Source organism: Ovis aries, chromosome 2 (genome assembly GCF_016772045.2).
Source record: "Ovis aries strain OAR_USU_Benz2616 breed Rambouillet chromosome 2, ARS-UI_Ramb_v3.0, whole genome shotgun sequence".
NCBI lineage: Eukaryota > Metazoa > Chordata > Mammalia > Artiodactyla > Bovidae > Ovis > Ovis aries.
Genome location: NC_056055.1, coordinates 50,171,566 through 50,190,124, shown reverse-complemented (window position 1 = coordinate 50,190,124; position 18,559 = coordinate 50,171,566). Strand labels below are relative to the sequence as shown.

Sequence of the window (18,559 nt, the reverse complement as noted above, 5' to 3'; positions counted from 1 at the left end):
AGAGGGTATTTCTCATAAGCTTGCATTATCACCTTAGTGGTCTGGGTAGTCTCCTAAGGGCTTAAATTTCAGCTAAGGAATAGGTGAATAGGATATGACAAAATAGAAAATTTTCAGAGGGCTATGCATACTAATTTCTATCTAATCAGAAGTTGAGAAACTTTTTCTGTTAAGGACCAAGTAGTAAGTATTTTAGGTTTTGCAGGCCACGAGCTATGTGACTGTCACCCACAGTCTGGCACAACTACTTGACTCTGCCATTGGAGTACAAAAGCAGCCATGTGCACTACACAGAGCCTGGCTGGGTGCCAGTAAAACTTTGTTGATGTACACTGAATTTCATTTTCATGTCACAAAGTAATTCTTCTCATTTTTTCCAACAATTTAAAAATAGAGGGAGGGACTTCCCTAGCAATCCAGAGGGTAAGACTCTGTGCTTCCACTGCAGAGGGTGTGGGTTCAATCCCTGGTTGGTGAACTAAGATCCCGCATGCTATACAGTGAGGCCAAAATAAAGAAATAAATGAAAGAAACACCTTTAGAAAAGTATAAAAGTCATTCTTAGGTCACAGACTAGGCAAGAACAAGTAGCTGGCTGCATTGGGCTATAATAGCCTATAGTGTGTGACCCCTGGTCTAGAAGTAGACAGGCTTAGAACTTGGGGAAATGGTACCATGCATGTTTTTCTTCTCCTCCTTCTCTTACATGCCATGCCTCTCTGGAATGTTGTGAAAACAAAATTGGATTATGTACAAATGCTGGGCATTTTTAATTCTTGTTCATTAGAGGGGCAACACTTTTAGTTCTTTCCAGTGTGGTGGTTGGAAAAAGTGTTCCTTACCTCTAGAGTGACCTTTTTCTACAAAATGAGAAGCTGAGGGTTTTCTCAGGATATTGCAGGAAGAAGAGAGCTAGCACTTCATTTTTGCCCGAATATTTCCAGCTTTCTTCCCAGTGGTGTATTCCTGACAGTCCTGATACCTTTCCATGATTTCATGCCTCCTCATATTCTGTCAATTTTCTAAGCTGTTGCTTTGGATTTGTCAGAGAGAATGAGGTGAGATGTGGTGTACAAGGCAGAAGCACCTGTGGTTTCCTAGGGTTGTTGGAAGTCAGATGTTTCACAGGGAGATCCCTATTATTTAATTTCCCTGCTTCTTTCTGAAATGCGGTGCACAATCATGTTCACAAGTAAAGGCAGTGACTGAGAAGAGTAAAATATATACTTTTGTGTTCTCTTCATTAATTTGAAAAGTGTTTTTCTCAAAGTTAAAATGCATTCATGTGTTTTCACATTGTATATAGCCATTAAAATCTCTGTAATTTGCTCTATTTAAAAATTTCAGGTGGAAAAACCTTGCAGTGGTGGTCAGGATTTACTTCTTTATCCAGCTAAGAGAAAGCAGCTTTTGAGAAGTGAACTGAACGCTGAAAAAGTGCCTCCATCCCCACTACCTGCTCCAAAACAAATACCACCACTCAAAGGGTGTCCTGCAGTTATGCCAGGAGACTTTAAAGAGAAAGTTGCAGAGCTGTTGGTGAAATACTCAAGTGGTCTTTGGGCCAGTGCACTCCCGAAAACATTTGAGGACATGTACAAAGTGAAATTACCCGAGGATGCCTTAAAAAATCTTGACTTGCTTTCTGACGTGTGCACCATAGACTACATTTCTGGAAATCCCCAGAAGGCCATTCTGTATGCTAAACTTCCATCGCCTGCTGACAAAATCCTAAAGGATACAGAGCAAGCATGTGGAAATTATGATATCAAGTCTATGGTTGAACAAGAATATTTGCAGATAGAAGAAAACATTGCTGAAAGTACAGACAACTTTATGGAGACTGTGACAATTCCTCCATTAATCATCCCAACTGAGACATCACCATCAGTCTTGGTGGTTGAACTGAGCAACACAAATGAAGTGGTTATCAGGCAAGTTTATTTTCTAATTCTTTAGAATCCTGGTAAAGATCTCTAGGAGAAGGAAATGGCAACCCACTCCAGTATTCTTGCTTGGAGAATTCCATGGACAGAGGAGCCTGGCAGGCTACAGTTCATGGGGTTGCAAAGAGTCAGACACGACTGAGCAGCTAACACTTTCACTGTCACTACTGTTGCTACTTGGCTTTTCTTCACATGGGTGCTGGTTGAGGAAGAATAATATATTTTTAGTTATAAACATAGTTATAATGATTCTTGCTGCTGCTACTGCTGCTAAGTTGCTTCAGTCGTGTCCTACTCTGTGCGACCCCAGAGACAGCAGCCCACCAGGCTCCCCTGTCCCTGAGATTCTCCAGGCAAGAACAATGGAGTAGGTTGCCATTTCCTTCTCCAATGCATGAAAGTGAAAAGTGAAAGTGAAGTCGCTCAGTCATGTCTGACTCTTAGTGACTCCATGGACTGCAGCCTACCAGGCTCCTCCATCCATGGGATTTTCCAGGCAAGAGTACTGGAGTGGGGTGCCATTGGCTTCTCCAATAATGATTCTTAATAAATGTTAAATGTTCAAAATAACTATTTCAGAAGAAAAGATTTCTAACAGTTTTAAAAATTGGAATGATGATATGGTCTGAACTGAAAAAAAAATATGTCAAAAGCTTAATAGTAACTATATATTAATGTGTCAGAAGCAATACCTAATCCATAGTAAAAGCAGCCATCCACTATGTAGGAAATACTGTTTAATCTGGAATTATGTAGCATTTATGAAAAGTCAGAATAGCCAATCACCACCTTTCTAGTGTAATATCAGATTAGCCCTCTGCTTTCTTGAGCCTTTTGTATTGCCTGGGAGAAGGAATTATTGCCTAAGTGGCTAATGATTATTGAAATTGTAAACAAACAGTCCAGCTCCAGGTACTTGATGTGGACTTTGGAGAAAATGTAGACTCATTTCAGTTCAGTTGCTGAGTTGTGTCCAACTCTTTGCAGCCCCATGGAATACAGCACACCAGGGTTCCCTGTCCATCACCAACTCCCGGAGCTTGCTCAAACTCATATCCATTGAGTCAGTGAAAAATATAATCCAACCGTCTCATCCTTTGTTGTTCCCCTTCTCCTCCCACCTTCAGTCTTTCCCAGCATCAGGATCTTTTCCAATGAGTCAGTTCTTCGCATCGGATGGCCAAAGTATTAGAGTTTCAGCTTCAGCATCAGTCCTTCCAATGAGTATTCAGGACTGATTTCCTTTAGGATGGACTGGTTGGATCTCCTTGCTGTCCAAGGGACTCTCAAGAGTCTTCTCCAACACCACAGTTCAAAAGCATCAATTCTTTGGCACTCAGCTTTCTTTATAGTCCAACTCTCACATCCATACATGACTACTGGAAAAACCATAGCTTTGACTAGACGGACCTTTGTTGGCAAAGTAATGTTTCTACTTTTTAATATGCTGTCTAGGTTGGTCATAACTTTTCTTCCAAGGATCCAAGCATCTTTTGATTTCATGGCTTCAGTCACCATCTGCAGTAATTTTGGAGTCCAAGAAAATAAAGTCAGCCATTGTTTCCACTGTTTCCCCATCTATTTGCCATGAAGTGATAGGTCTGGATGCCATGATCTTTTTTGAACGTTGAGTTTTAAGTCAGCTTTTTCACTCTTCTTTCACTTTCATCAAGAGGCTCTTTAGTTCCTCTTCGCTTTCTGCCATAAGGATAGTGTCATCTGCATATCTGAGGTTATTGATATTTCTCCCGGCAATCTTGATTTCAGCTTATGTTCATAGCTCAGTTGGTAAAGAGTCTGCCTGCAATGCAGGAGACACCCTGATTCGATCTCTGGGTCGGGAAGATCTGCTGGAAAAGGGAAAGGCTACCCACTTGAGTGTTCTGGCCTGGAGAATTCCACAGACTGTATAGTCTATGGGGTTGCAAAGAGTCAGACACGACTCAGCGACTTTCACTTTTTTATCCAGCCCAGCATTTCACATGATGTACTCTGCATATAAGTTAAATAAGCGAGGTGACAGCATACAGCTTTGATGTACTCCTTTCCCAATTTGGAACAGTCCATTGTTCCATGTCCGATTCTAACTGTTGCTTCTTGACCTGCATACAGTTTTCTCAGGAGGCAGGTGAGGTGGTTGGTATTCCAATCTCTTTAAGAATTTTCCACAGTTTGTTGTGATCTACACAGTCAAAGGCTTTAGCATAGTCAGTGAAGCAGAAGTAGATGTTCTTCTGGAACTCTCCTGCTTTTCCTGTGATCCAGTGGATGTTGGCAATTTGATCTCTGGTTCCTTTACCTTTTCTAAATCCAGCTTGAACATCTGGAAGTTCACAGTTCATGTACTGTTGAAACCTAGCTTGGGAAAAAAAAAAAGAAACCTAGCTTGGAGAATTTTGAGCATTACTTTGCTTGTGTTTGAGATGAGTGCGATTGTGCAGTAGTTTGAATGTTCTTTGGCATTGCCTTTCTTTGGGATTGGAATGAACACTGACCTTTTCCAATCCTATGGCCACTGTTGAGCTTTCCAAATTTGCTGGCATACTGAGTGCAGCACTTTCACAGTGTCCTCTTTTAGGGTTTGAAATAGCTCAGCTGGAATTCCATCACTTCCACTAACTTTGTTCGTAGTGATGCTTCCTAAGGCCCACTTGATTTCTCACTCAAGGATGTCTGGCTCTAGGTGAGTGATCACACCATCATGGTTATCTGGGTCATGAAGATCTTTTTTGTATAGTCCTTCTGGGTATTCTTGCCACCTCTTTGTAATATCTTCTGCTTATTTTAAGTGCATACCATTTCTGTCCTTTATTGTGCCCATCTTTGCTTGAAATGTTCCCTTGGTATCTCTAATTTTCATGAAAGATCTCTAGGCTTTACCATTCTATTGTTTTCCTCTGTTTCTTTGCACTGATCACCTAGGGAGACTTTCTTATCTTTCCTTTCTGTTCTTTGGAACTCTGCATTCAGATGGATATATCTCTTCTCCTTTGCCTTTTTCTTCTCTTTTCTCTGCTATTTGTAAGGCCTCCTCAGGCAACCATTTTGCCTTTTTGCATTTCTTCTTCTTGGGGATGTTTTTGATCACTGCCTCCTATATAATGTTATGAACCTTGGTCCCTGGCTCTTTAGGCACTATATCTGTTAGATCTAATCCCTTGAATCTATTTGTCACTTCCACTGTATAATCATAAGAGATTTGATTTAGGCCATACCTGAATGGTCTAGTGGTTTTCCCTACTTTTTTCAATTCAAGTCTGAATTTTGCAATAAGGAGTTTGTGATCTGAGCCACAGTCAGTTTCTGGTCTTATTTTTATGACTGTATAGAGCTTCTCAATCCAGCTGCAAAGAATATAATCAGTCTGATTTCGGTATTGACCATCTGGTGATGTCCATGTGTAGAATTGTCTCTTGTGTTGTTGGAAGAGGTTGTGTGCTATGACCAGTGCGTTCTCTTAGAAAAATGCTGTTACCCTTTGCCCTGCTTCATTTTGTTCTCCAAGGCCAGGTTTGCTTGTTACTCCAGGTAACTCTTGACCTCCTACTTTTGCATTCTAGTCCCCTGTGATGAAAAGGACATCTTTTTTTGGTGTTAGTTCTAGCAAGTCTTGTAGGTCTTCATAAAACTGTTCAACTTCTTCAGTATTACTCATTGGGGCATAGACTTGGAATACTGTGATATTGAATGGTTTACCTTGGAAATGAACAGAGATCATTCTGTATGTTCCTTGAGCCTTTTGATATCATTGCCTTGGAGAAGGAATTATTGCCTAAGTGGCTAATGATTACTGAAATTATTAAAAACAAAACAAAACAAAACAAAACAGTCCAGCTCCAGGCACTTGATGTGGACTTTTGGAGAAAATGTAGACGATATAGGAAATGAAAGATAGTAATTTGCCCTTTCTGACTTGGGATAAACAATAGGAACCAGTAGAGCTGGATCTCCAGAAGGAGCAGCCCAAGGTATGGCTGTGGATATATAGACTGGGCAAAAGCTGAAGCAGAACAGGGTCCAGGCTCCTTCAACCAAAATGTCCCTTATGGTATGGGCTCTTACTCCTCCTCAGGGTCATAGCTGAGCTGGGAAGACCCAAAGAAAGGCCACAAAGAATTGTGGCCAAGTTCTTTAATAAAATATTGCAGCAAAACTATTAAAGCTCTTCTATCTGAACAAACTGTCTGATAAAGAAGTGAGAATCAAGTATCTTTGAATGCTAAAACTCAAACATGCTGAAGCTTTGTTGAGGTCTGTTTTATATAGGGGTGGTAAATGTATGGAGCTTTTATTTGAAAGGTGAAGTATGGCCTGAGGATAGAAAGAGCTTGCTGAGGGTTTGGCTTCCCACTGTGGGTCACTAATAAATTGAGGTAAAGGAAGGATGTTGAGGAGCACCTTGCTAACATTTACCATTTGACATTATAAAGGAAAAAATCTAAATCTGCTTCCTTGGCAGGATCCTTGGGTTTGTGTTACCAATAGTCATTGGGGGCCACTTTCAGAGACCAGTCACCCAGAACTGGACTTGATCAATCATGTTATTTCTTACATTCTTCCCAAGGGTTGGCAGGAATCTGGATCAGTTCCAAGACTTCAGTAGGAGGGTTCCAATCTATTCCAGGATGATTAGGTCCAGGGTCCTCTGGTTACCTGAATCTGCTTTATCAGTGTAATTTAGAATCCCAGCGTCAGCATTCTGTGTGAAGTAGGATGGCAGGCAACCAGCAAGCATGGTAGGCGATATCTGCCCTCCGTTATTGGTATCCTCCAGCTACCCTGAAAACTTAGCAGATCCAGCAGTACCCATAGCTTTACCCAGGCAGGCAATAGACTCTGGAACCTGGTAGGCTTATAACTCACAAAGTTACACGGAGGTGCTGTGGTGGGACCCTTAGGCCAAGTATGGGAATCTGTTGTCACCAATCTCAGAAATTAATTTTGTATAACATTTATTTGTGGCTCACCTAAGTTGGCCTACATAATTTGGGGGTAATGACTTCATTCTTGCCACCACCCACTATTAAACCAGCTGTAACATTATCTCCCTACCCCACCCAAAGCATGTAGCTAGCGTCGTTCTCTGCTGGTGGCTACAGAGAGCAAAAGCTGCTTGTGGAGCTCATGCTGCTTCTCACCACCTTCCTCCTTCCTGGAAGGATCCCATGCTAGGCAAACCACCAAACTACTGCTGGAGCCTAGGCCTTTGCCAGTGGAGCATCCAGGACTGCATTGCTACCAGGAGTCCCCATGAGACTCTAGGTCCCAGGAATTGGGCACTCGGGCAGAGGTGAAGATGTCCTAGGAGACCCCAGAGCCAAGAGTGCAGCCAGTACCTTTAATATTTGTAGAGCTCAATAAACAAATGATAGAGTATGGAGTAAATAATATGTATGTCATATGTGGGTTTAAAACAGCCTTTGCCTCCAAAAGAGGCATTATTTCCATTCTGTGTGGGGCTTTTAAAAGCTTCTTTTCTGCTAGTAACAAATAGGTTGACACTAGTGTTTTCTGCCCTGCTAGTAGTTACCAAGAAGATAGGAAGACACTCCTAAATGAATAGTTTGTTAAAGTTCTAATAGGACTACTTGGGCCCCAAGTAGAAGCTGGAACAGTTCAGAAAGCCCTGTTCTTGTGGCATATCCCCCATCTCCCTGGCCAGGTGACTCTAGTGCTGGTACAGCATAGCCTTAAAACTCAAAAGGCTTCATCCCATGGCTGAGATAGCTCCTGTTACAGGAGCCACACTTGATTTGCCAGGTTTTCCATTCTGGAAGGAGGCCTTTGTTGGAATTATCTCTGAGGACTTAAAGCCAAGGAAACAACAGCCTATTTATGGCAGAAGGGAAGATAGTGAACTAGAACCAGGTGATTGCAGTTGTCAATAGCAGAAAATTGTAGAAGGAGGTAGAAGAGTATCCTGAAAAAAAGTTTTTCTTTGGGAAGCGTACAGTTTAAAGAGGCATTTATCTAAAACATGTCATCTCTTTAAGGGTATCAGAACTCAGCATTTTGTTGTGATTTGTTTGGTAAGTTGGAGGGAGGGGTTGTCACATGATTTTGTTTATTTTCTAGGGTTTGTTTTTCTCTTGGAGAAGTTAAGTTTCATTGGTTTTTCAGAGCTTGAGACTTGTCCATATGCACCTTAGTTAAGGCAGAACTATTAACTAGATTCTCTTCTAAGTAATCCACACAGATCTCCAGCAGCCTGAGTCAGAATCTCTGGTTGATTCCTGCTCATCTGGCCTCCTCTGGTGTCTTCCTTTCCGCTTTCTCTCTTCCCTTCCCTTGAGTCTTCTCTCAGCCTAGTCCTTCTCTAAAAACTCCTTGACTGTTTACTGTTACATTTGCAAGGTCACTGCGTTGCTATTGAACATTTGCTCTGCTTTGTGGTGTGTTGGACTTTGGTCTTGTTTTATGATTCCACACTATTGCATTCTCCTTTTTCAAGATATAAATATTTACTAAATCCACATTCTCCTCCCTGTTGATGTAAGCAAATCTGAGCCTGGCACCAAAGATGACAGTAGAAAAACAGAGTAATATTAGTGAATTCCTGTAGCTTTCCTTCTTCCAGCTTGCTTCATCTGTGTTCTTTTCCTTTAATTCAGGTACGTGGGCAAAGACTACTCTGCTGCTCAAGAATTAATGGAAGATGAGATGAAGGAGTACTACAGTAAGAATCCTAAGGTCACCCCAGTCCAGACTGTGCAGGTTGGCCAGCTGCTGGCTGTAAATGCCGAAGAGGATGCTTGGTTACGAGCACAGGTCATTTCAATGGAAGAGGGCAAGATAAAGGCAAGCATTATGAAGACAAACACATTATTTTTCAAATAAAAATATTGCTTCTAATATGGTATCCTCTAACAGTATTTAGTTTTCTCCAGAAGTTAGAAAGATAATATATGTAAAAAGAAATAATAATAAGTATCCCTGTCAGCTTTTAAGTCAGTGATAGTTATATTATCTTAGAGTTTTAGTTTAAACGAAGAAAAAAATTCTTTTCCATTGGAATACCATAATCCACGATATAATTAATCAGGAAAATAAGCAAACCTGCATTCCTATTCCTCAGGGTTACCTAATGAATACTGATCAGAGCTCTATGGGCTTCTTATCAGGGTCAGTACTTGGAAGTGAAGGAAATCATATAGATTGGAAGAGATGACATTCTCTCCTTTCTTGCACAGCCAGCTGAGGGGAACCCCAAGTAAGACTTGACCATGCCCCAAGTCTTGCCCTTGTGGTCATCTCGGAAAGGTCAGAGGGCTCTTTCACTAGTCTATTCCATCAGAGGCTCCAGTACTTCCAGACTTGGCCATGTTCATAGTGACCAGCTCCTGCCCTGCTGCCTTTTCCTTCCTTCACCTTAGAGACCCAGAATGAGAACTTGCTCATCAAGACACAGTTTTGTCTAAACTTTGAAAATCAGGGTTAGCACATCTCAGAACACTTAACACTGCCGGGGGTGGGCAGTCCAGATGATTAGGACCCTAGTCAGTATGTGGCCCTGTCACTAACGTGTGTTTAGTGAGAAACCTGAGTGACCTCTGGATGATGGGGAATGACTGTCCTAGATGTTAGCTCAGCTTCAGTCCACTTCCTGACTGTTTCCCTGCCCTTAGGAAATTCAAAACTTAGCTGCTTGAAGGCACAGGGATTGCTCATGAAGAGAAGAACTGTACAAACCCTGATGATATGTTAAGAGTGTGTCAGGGTTTATAATAAACACTGCGAACCCTCCACAAGATCATCCCCCAGTCTGAGATCTACAGGGCAAAAATCACTTGGGCCTCCCTTCCTTCCTTACCTCTGCTTTGGGAATTTAAAATATGGAGTCATTTAGACCTGAGTTTGAGTCCCAATTCTGCCACTTCTAGCTGTGTGACCTTGGGACTTCTTTGATTCCTTACCTATAAAATCAGACACTATCATCATGCTAGTATCTGCCTGTTATACTTTTCATTCTTTTTTTCCATTGTCTTAGGGAAAGAGACAAGACTGACAAGGCTTGTCCTCGAGAAGCTTTTATGCTAGTGAAAGAAGACAGATAATAAACAAGTATACAATAAATGAAAAGACAGTGAAAAGCAGTGAAGGAAATAACCAGGGTGCTGCAATAGAAAATAACTGTGAAGGAAGGGATAAGCAGGGAGATGTTATCTGGTTTATTTGCTTCAAAGGTTGTTGCAGTGCCTATGTGGGGCAAAGGTTGTAGTGTAGGGCAAAGATCAAAAGTAAGACCAGTTAGTTGGCTGTTGTAGTAACCAGCAGTTGCAACGGGAATTAGGGCGGAAACAGTGGAGACAGAGATAACAAGACAGACTCAAGATGTGTTTGGAGGTAGAACTGACAGGACACTAATTCATTGGATGTGGAAGAGAAGAAAGGAGAAGGTTCAGGATGGCTGATGAGTTCAGGACTTGAGCAGTTGGGTGGATGGTCATGCCGTTTATTGAAACTGGGAAGTCAGGGAGAAGAATCAATATATAAGAAAATAAAAAATTTTGTAGGACCTAATAGGTTTGAGAATAGCTGTCTGATTTCACCTGGATGAGCCTGGGGCTCAGGGAGAAGTCAGGACCAGGGTTGGGGGCATCGGCATGTAAGTGCCCCTTGAAGCCCTGGGACTAGGTCAGGTCACCTAGAGGAAGAATCACCCAGAACCAGGCTCTGAAACACTTCAGCACTTAGATGGAGGGCTTGAGAGGAGCAAAGGAGACTGTGAGAATGGCCAAAGAATGAGGAAAACGAAGAGGACCATGTCATGGGAACCAGAACAGGGAAGTGCCCCCATGAAAGACAGAACAGGAAGCGACCAGCTATGTCATTGCTTCTGAGAGCTGTGGGCTGGTGTTAGGAATAAAAGGTGTATCTTGGTTTGTTGTAGATAGTAAGCTCTTTAAGACAGTAGTAGTTGTGGCAATCCTGGCCTGATCTTGTTCCCATATTCCCGTGAACCAGACAGAGATGAATTTTACACCTTACTAGGAGAAACACTAGCTACTCAACAAGTCTTGTTTCTCTTGAATTTTGCTGTGCCTGACAGCAAGTATCCATTCCCTCCTTGATTTCCACAGATTTTGGTGAACATGAGAAACAGGAACTGGCAGTCACCCCTCAGGTTGGTGCCAGTTTTACCTGGTCCAGACCCACATCCCAGAGGTGTCTGCTGGTTATTACTCAGAAGGCACTGTGAGGCCTGTGACCACTTGAGGGAGCCAGAGAGCCAGGAATGGACTGGGGCCCAACTCGAGGATAGGGAAGCTGCTTGTGCTAAGCCCAGGGCTGAAGGGCAGAGGGCTGTGAGAGTCTAGCCGGACGTCCACGGGCAAATGTTTTATGAACTACAGCTGACATGCAAATACATGATATCATGATTCCAAAGAATAAAGAAAAGAAAAGCTTCAGAGCTATAGAAGCCCTTTGAAGAATTTAGAACAGTATTCTTTTGTCTCTTGCTGCTGGGATTACATTCTGAATTGCCCAGGAATCATGATTTCACATATTATGTTCTATTCTCAGAACACGCTGTCTCCATTTTAGGCCTAGGAAGAGCAGAATCCAAGTTGTGGGTGGTGATTACTATTAAAGGAAACAAAAGCTGTGTGGATCCTGAGGTTTTGGGGAAGGAAATGCAGGTGCTAATTTGGGGTTGGAGAAATTGCTGGCTGTAGTGTGGGGACCCTGCCAGGGATTGAGGCCTCAGGGAGCACTGAGTCAAGATGTGAGCTCAAACAGATGATGCTTTTCAACCTGGAATACGTAAGCCCCATAGCCCCAGTGAGCAGGTAGCCAGGGAAAGACTTTAGTTGTCTCTCTGTGCTTTTCTTCCTTAGATTCTCTGATGGGGGAGAGTTTTTGTCTTGTATACTTAATACCAGAATCTCAGTACTCAGAGGCTGTGGACTTTATTTTACTGCAGAAAGTAAAACTCTTTGGTATTTCTTTGCCACGCCTTTGCCCTGCCTTGTTTTGTCTTGTTTTAGTAATTATCATCTGCTTTAATTAGAGAAGCATGCTAAAGTTTAGCACTGTACCTCCTATTCCTAGGTGTCATTCTAAATCAAAGCTTAAGGTCTCTAGATTTAATTTTTCTCCAAAAGGAAAAAGGCTTTGGTTATATAGTCCTTTTCAAATAAAGTTTTATTAATACATGCTGTCCAGGCTCTCAGTGATCTGTGTTGGTGATGAGAAAGCATCATGCAGGTTTCTGTAAACACAGAACTCTGTCTGGCAGACTTGGGACCTTTTCCTGAGCTGGATGAAAGCCTAACCCAGCTTCCCAGCACTGAGAAAAAAACAGAATTATCTACTTTTACAGTGTAGGATTTCATGTTATCCAGCTGCAACATCATTGCTGTCATAGACAGCATCTCAGTCCCTGGAAACATAACCGCTGAGAGCAGGCCATCATAAGTGCTGCTTTGGGAGTATAGAATCTGACAAATACCCCAGTGTGTGCCTCCTCTAGAAACAAATAATGGAGGGGTGTAAATTAGAAAAGAAGGAGGTGATATAGGCATTATGATAGTAGGGCAAGAGTGGAGCAGCCAGGGATGGCAGATCAGATATGTGTGCTGCTGACAAGCTGATAACAGAAGGCACCGGAGCTCAGCAGTCTTCCCTCTGCTCCCTGTTGGCAAAGGAGTAAACTGAATCCAATTAAATGCATCGTGAGTTTTTGTTTTTATTTTTTTAAGAAGTAAGTATAAAGAATTTTATTTGAACCTAAACGTTGTTTCTGTTATCATTAGGTATGCTATGTTGACTATGGTTTTAGTGAAAATGTTGAAAAGAGCAAAGCATACAGATTGAACCCGAAGTTCTGTTCACTCTCATTCCAAGCTACAAAGTGTAAGCTCGCAGGTAAAAAGAAACTTTTATAAGAGCTCTCCACTTTGGTGTGTATCATCTTTGTATTTTGGGGTAGTTAAATCCTAAAGCGTACTAAGTATTTCCAGGTGTTAAATGTGTTATTTCTTGAAAGGCGTAAGTAAATTCATGTTTAATGTCCTCTCTATAGGATATGATCATTATAAAAATGTTATAATGTTTTTATATATTTTTGTTACATTATACATAACATATGGGCTTCCCTCATAGCTCAGTTGGTGAAGAATCTGCCTGCAATGCAGGAGACCCAGGTTCAGTTCCTGGGTTGGGAAGATCTCCTGGAGAAGGAAATAGCAACTCACTCCAGTATTACAGTTTTCTAAGAATAAAGAATAATTAGACTATGATAAAATTCACCTAGTACCCATATTACATTAAGCAGCATTTACTCTTTCTTTCATAAATCGGAAAATTCTTCGGTATTCTCAGTGCCATCATGGTGTACTTGAAAAGAAAGGGCGGGGGAAAGCTATCTAAATTTTCAATAAATGCATGTTTGTGAAAGAAATAATTGTGTATACTTAACTTAGAAACTGAAAAAAAAAAAAACCACCAAGGTTATACTTTTAGGAAGAATGTTACAAATCCATGACTATAAGACATAATTGGTTGCTAATTTTTTATATGCGTTAGTCTCTTTGTTTTAAATATGTGCTTGTATATAAAGTGAAGGCTGTTTCTCCTAAGGTAGAAATTCAGATTGATCATCAACTTCTCTTCTTGTTGTAAGATTGCCTGCAGCTAGACGGAGGAGCCTGGTAGGCTGCAGTCCATGGGGTCGCTGAGAATCGGGCACAACTGAGCGACTTCACTTTCACTTTTCACTTTCATGCATTGGAGAAGGAAATGGCAACACACTCCAGTGTTTTTGCCTGGAGAATCCCAGGGACAGAGGAGCCTAGTGGGCTGCCGTCAGTGGGGTCACACAGAGTCGGACATGACTGAAGCAGCTTAGCAGCAGCAGCAGTGTAATCACTCAAAAAGACTTTCACATTATAATGAATATTTTTAAACCTAAGGCTGGATACTACAAAGAAGTTTGTAAAACAAAGCTTCCCTATAAAATTTAAGAATTTTGTAGTAGATTCATGATTGTAGTAAGTAGCCAGAATGAATACAATCAATGTTTCTTAAAATGTTTCTTCTAATTAAATAGAAATTTAAATATTCAATATTTTTCAGGGTTGGAAGTTCTAAGTGATGATCCTGACTTAGTGAAAGTGGTGGAATCTTTAACTTGTGGGAAGATCTTTGCAGTGGAAATACTTGAAAAAACTGACATTCCACTGGTTGTTCTGTATGATACCTCAGGAGAAGATGACATCAACATCAATGCCACCTGCTTAAAGGCCATATGTGACAAGTCACTAGAGGTTCACCTTCAGGTACCACCATGACCCCTGTTGTCTGTTCACACATAGCACAGGAAATAAATTCACCAGAATAGAATGCGGTACATTTTAGGCTAACGTTAGATAGAGACAGAATACATATGTATTGAGAAAAAAGATAGAAGGGAGTTAAAAGTGGGGGAAAATGCCAAAACATAAATAGTAATTGTTAAGAATTGGATTTTTTAAAAAAAGAATTGGGTTTTTATTTTATTTTCAAGTTCCTACAAAGAGCATTAAGAATTGGATTTTTTATTTCTGAGTTCCTACAAAGAGCATATATTTTATATGAAATATTTTGCAAATATAAGGGAAGATAATTCAAAAGAAGGGAAAATTAGATCAGTGAAGATGTTCATTGAATTGCTAGCTTTAACATTTTTAAAATGTGAAGAACATAGATGTCTGCAGGAAAGGACACCTTTAAATAAATTGTGGAGCAGCCACTGTAAAGAATAGGATTAGGTGTTAAAAATGATTATTTTAGAAACTTCATAACAACATTGGAAAAATATTGTTTTAATAATTATCAATAGAACAACAGTGAATTACCTTCATACTTCATATTATGATTTGACTAAAAGTGGCTAAAATTAAACCTTTTCTGTTTTTTTTAAAGTTACTAAAATTCACGTGGGCCATTGGCAAGGATTAGAAAGTAGACTAATAATGAGATTGATCTTTTGAGAGTTGTTTGTTTTCACTTCTGTTAATATTGCAAAAATATTTATATAATAATTCTTTTTCTAAATTAATGGGACTAAGATCTTGGCATCCAGTCCCTTCCATGGCAAATAGATGGGGAAAAAGTGAAAACAGTGACAGACATTATTTTCCTGAGCTCCAAAATCACTGCAAATGGCGACTGCAGCCACAAAATTAAAAGACGCTTGCTCCATGGAAGAAAAGCCATGACAAACCTAGTGTTGGTTGCTCAGTCTTGTCTGACTCTGTGCGACCTCAAGGACTGTAGCCTGCCAGGCTCCTCTGTCCACGTAGTTCTCCAGGCAAGAATACTGGAGTGGGTTGCCATTCCTTTCTCCAGGGATCTTCCTGACCTAGAGATTGAACCTGGGTCTCCCTCATTGCAGGCAGATACTTTACCGTCTGAGCCACAAGGGTAGTCTCAAACCTTAGACAGTGTGTTGACAAACAGACATCGCTTTGCTGACAAAGCTCCGTATAGTCAAAGCTGTGGTATTTTCCAGTAATCATGTACAGATGTGAGAGTTGGACCATAAAGAAAGCTGAAACTGAAAGTGAAAATCATACAGTCGTGTCTGACTCTTTGCAACCCCATGGACTATACAGTCCATGGGATTCTCTGGGCCAGAATACTGGAGTGGGTAACCTTTCCCTTCTCCAGGGGATCTTCCCAACTTAGGGATCAAACCCAGGTCTTCCACATTGCAGGCAGATTCTTTACCAGCTGAGCCACAAGGGAGGCCCAAATAAGGCTGAGTGCCAAAGAACTGATGCTTTTGAATTGTGGTGCCAGAGAAGACTCTCAAGAGTCCCTTGGACAGTAAGGAGTTCAGACCAATCAATCATAAAGGAAATCAACTCTGAATATTCACTGGAAGGACTGATGCTGAAACTCCAGTTCTTTGGCCACCTGCTGCAAAGAGCTGACTCATTGGAAAAGACCCTGATGCTGGGAAAGATTGTGGGCAGGAGGAGAGGGGGATTACAGGGGATGAGATAGTTGGATGGCATCATTAACTCAGTGGACATGAGTTTGACCAAACTCCAGGAGATGGTGAAGTACAGGGAAGCTTAGCATGCTGCAGTGCGTGGGGTCACAAAGAGTCAGATATGACTTAGCAGCTGAACAACAACAAAATTAATGGGGAGAAGATAAACCAGAGTTAAAGATACTCTTAGCCTATTAGGGGAAAGTGGTAATAATATAATATATGCAGAATGTCTACTCTGTGCCTGATACAACTGAGAGCAGATACTCCTTTTGAAAGAGAGATAGCCAAACTAGTTTTTCACATTTGCATTATGAATTTCATTCTATCCTATCTGTCTTCCGACTTGCTTCGAAAATTGTAAAATGCAGAGACTTTCAGTGAACTAGGTCTATCCCCTTAGGTAGGTAAGAGCTGCACTCTCCTCAAGCATCCTTGGTGTGTCCTTTGTTCCAGGTTGATGCCATGTACACTAATGTCAGAGTGACTAACATTTGCTCCGATGGCACACTCTACTGCCAAGTGCCTTGTAAGGGTCTGAACAAGCTCAACGACCTTCTGCATAAGATAGAGGAATACTTCCACTGTAAGGTATGGCTGAGCAGCATCTATTTCCAAGATGAGTCCTAGCATTGCAAACAAGAGGCGTCACTAAATTGTATTCTTGCACTAAGTTTTGAACAGTTTAAGATAGAATCTCTAAAAATGTAAGATCCCCAGACTTAAGGATTTGAAACAGAACCCCTCCATGCTTTCTGCAGGGTAGAATGAGGATAATAATAGTGAGTATCCACAGGGCCTGGCTTATAGAAAGTGCTCAATGATGGGTCAAGGTGCAGTTGAGGAGCCTACAGTGCAGCTGCCTGTGACTGTCGTCTTGTGCAGCTGGCTCCTCTGCCTGGACAAAGACAGAACCATGGAAATTACAGGGAGAATAAAACTTACAAGGCATCATTCCCCAAGCTCTTCATGGTCCCTGAGAAAACCTGTACCCTGGTAAATGTGGTTCTACAGTTATACTTATTAATAATCTCTTACCACCTATAATGCAGGAGACCTGGGTTCGATCCCTGGGTTGGGAAGATCCCCTGGAGAAGGGAAAGGCTACCTGCTCCAGTATTCTGGCCTAGAGAATTCCATGGACTGTATAGTCCATGGGGTCGCAAAGAGTCGTACATGACTGAGCTAGTTTCACTTTCACTCTTAGTTTACCCTTTAATTCTAGTATCATTTTCTCTGAATCAAGATCTGTGAAGGTTTTCTTTTAAGTTCCTAAAGGAATTTCCTTACCTCCATTAGGACATTGTGGTCGTAATCCACAATATGCTGTGGTTTCCAAATGACTAAACTCCTGTGCCCCTTCAACTATGACCCCCTTACCCTAGAAGTGAACGCTTCTCTCTAACCTACAGAGCACCTCAAGGGCCTCACAGCACTTGTACGCAGGATTGTTTCAGCTGTTTGGACGTTTGTTTGCTTTACTAGAGTGTAGGCTTCCTGAGGGCAGAGACTGAGCCTCCCCAGGTTCTGGTAAGTACCTAATTCATTTAGGTACTGTAGTATGTTATCTAGTGTCTTACATAAAATCAGTATTCCAGAATATTTGCTGAATCGGAATAAACTTGTGTTCAGACTACAGCCTAGAATCAAGACGTTAGATCTGTAACTTTACCTCTTTCTCCATTGCAGATATCTTGGAGGTATCTCAGGAGCATTACTTAAGTTTGATTTGCTAATCTATCCTAGAGAAATCTGAGACACCCAGAGGGTGGACTATAATTATTCATTTACATGTATGTGCTTATTATCTATAGTGATGAAAAGCACCCTTGATAGTTCTTAGTGCCCTGGGAACTCAAGTGGAGGGAGATATTGCCTTTGGGGAGAGTAGAAACATTTACCCTGAAGGAAAGAAGCAATGGCAGGTCCCCAGCTTCAAGCTACAGAGAGGAGGAGGATGAAGATACTGAACTGGCACTGATATCCACATTTGTATTGATAACATTTCTTTTGTTTTGGAATTAAATCTTTTCTTTGAATCTGAATGTTAACAGAAGAGAAGAGGAGGCCTAATAGACAGTTAACCTAACCACCTCCCTCTCGTCCAGGCTGTTCTTTTTATCAGATTCATCCTCCTCCTCTGTATTTAACTAATGGTGCCAGAGCCTTGATGAATCATCCTGACCTCTATGCTATCATTTTTAGACATGTTAACAGGGCTGATTTATGATCCATGTGCAAGGAAGGAGAATAGAAACATTCACTCTAAAGGAAAGAGTAGACGGCTGCCACCAACAAGCACAGGAGAAAAAAGACCGAAGCCCTACAAGCCCAGTACGCATGCTGTGTCCGCTGCAGTGCAGGCCTCACTGGAAGTCTGATCATGGACAGGGAAGCAGTCGACCTGCACCACAGCAGGCATGTGGCAACGTGCTCTTTGCTGTGAGTAATGAGTGTGTCATGTGTTTGTGTTTTGCAGCACATGACTTCTGAGTACTTCGTTTCATTACCCTTCTGTGGGAAAGTCTGCCTCTTCCACTGCAAAGGAAAATGGCTACGAGTAGAGGTAAAATTAGTCACTTGACTATTTTTTAAATTTAAGATGAAATATTTCACATGCACAAACAACATT

General features: G+C 41.3%; 1 protein-coding gene across 6 annotated transcripts in view; it reads left to right on the top strand.

Annotated features, from left to right (window-relative positions):
• Positions 1 to 18,559, top strand: part of TDRD7 (tudor domain containing 7) — a 114,301-nt gene that overhangs the window by 73,288 nt on the left and 22,454 nt on the right. For 4 of the 6 annotated variants that reach the window (XM_060409281.1, XM_042243222.2, XM_042243221.2 and 1 more), the window contains 6 exons: positions 1,348 to 1,934; positions 8,558 to 8,744; positions 12,704 to 12,815; positions 14,025 to 14,227; positions 16,384 to 16,518; positions 18,407 to 18,493. In XM_060409281.1, coding sequence (XP_060265264.1) covers positions 1,348 to 1,934; positions 8,558 to 8,744; positions 12,704 to 12,815; positions 14,025 to 14,227; positions 16,384 to 16,518; positions 18,407 to 18,493 — 1,311 coding nt within the window. The remainder of the gene's footprint in view (positions 1 to 1,347; positions 1,935 to 8,557; positions 8,745 to 12,703; positions 12,816 to 14,024; positions 14,228 to 16,383; positions 16,519 to 18,406; positions 18,494 to 18,559) is intronic. The other 2 variants (XM_012120711.5, XM_012120728.5) reach the window with 2 other exon arrangements.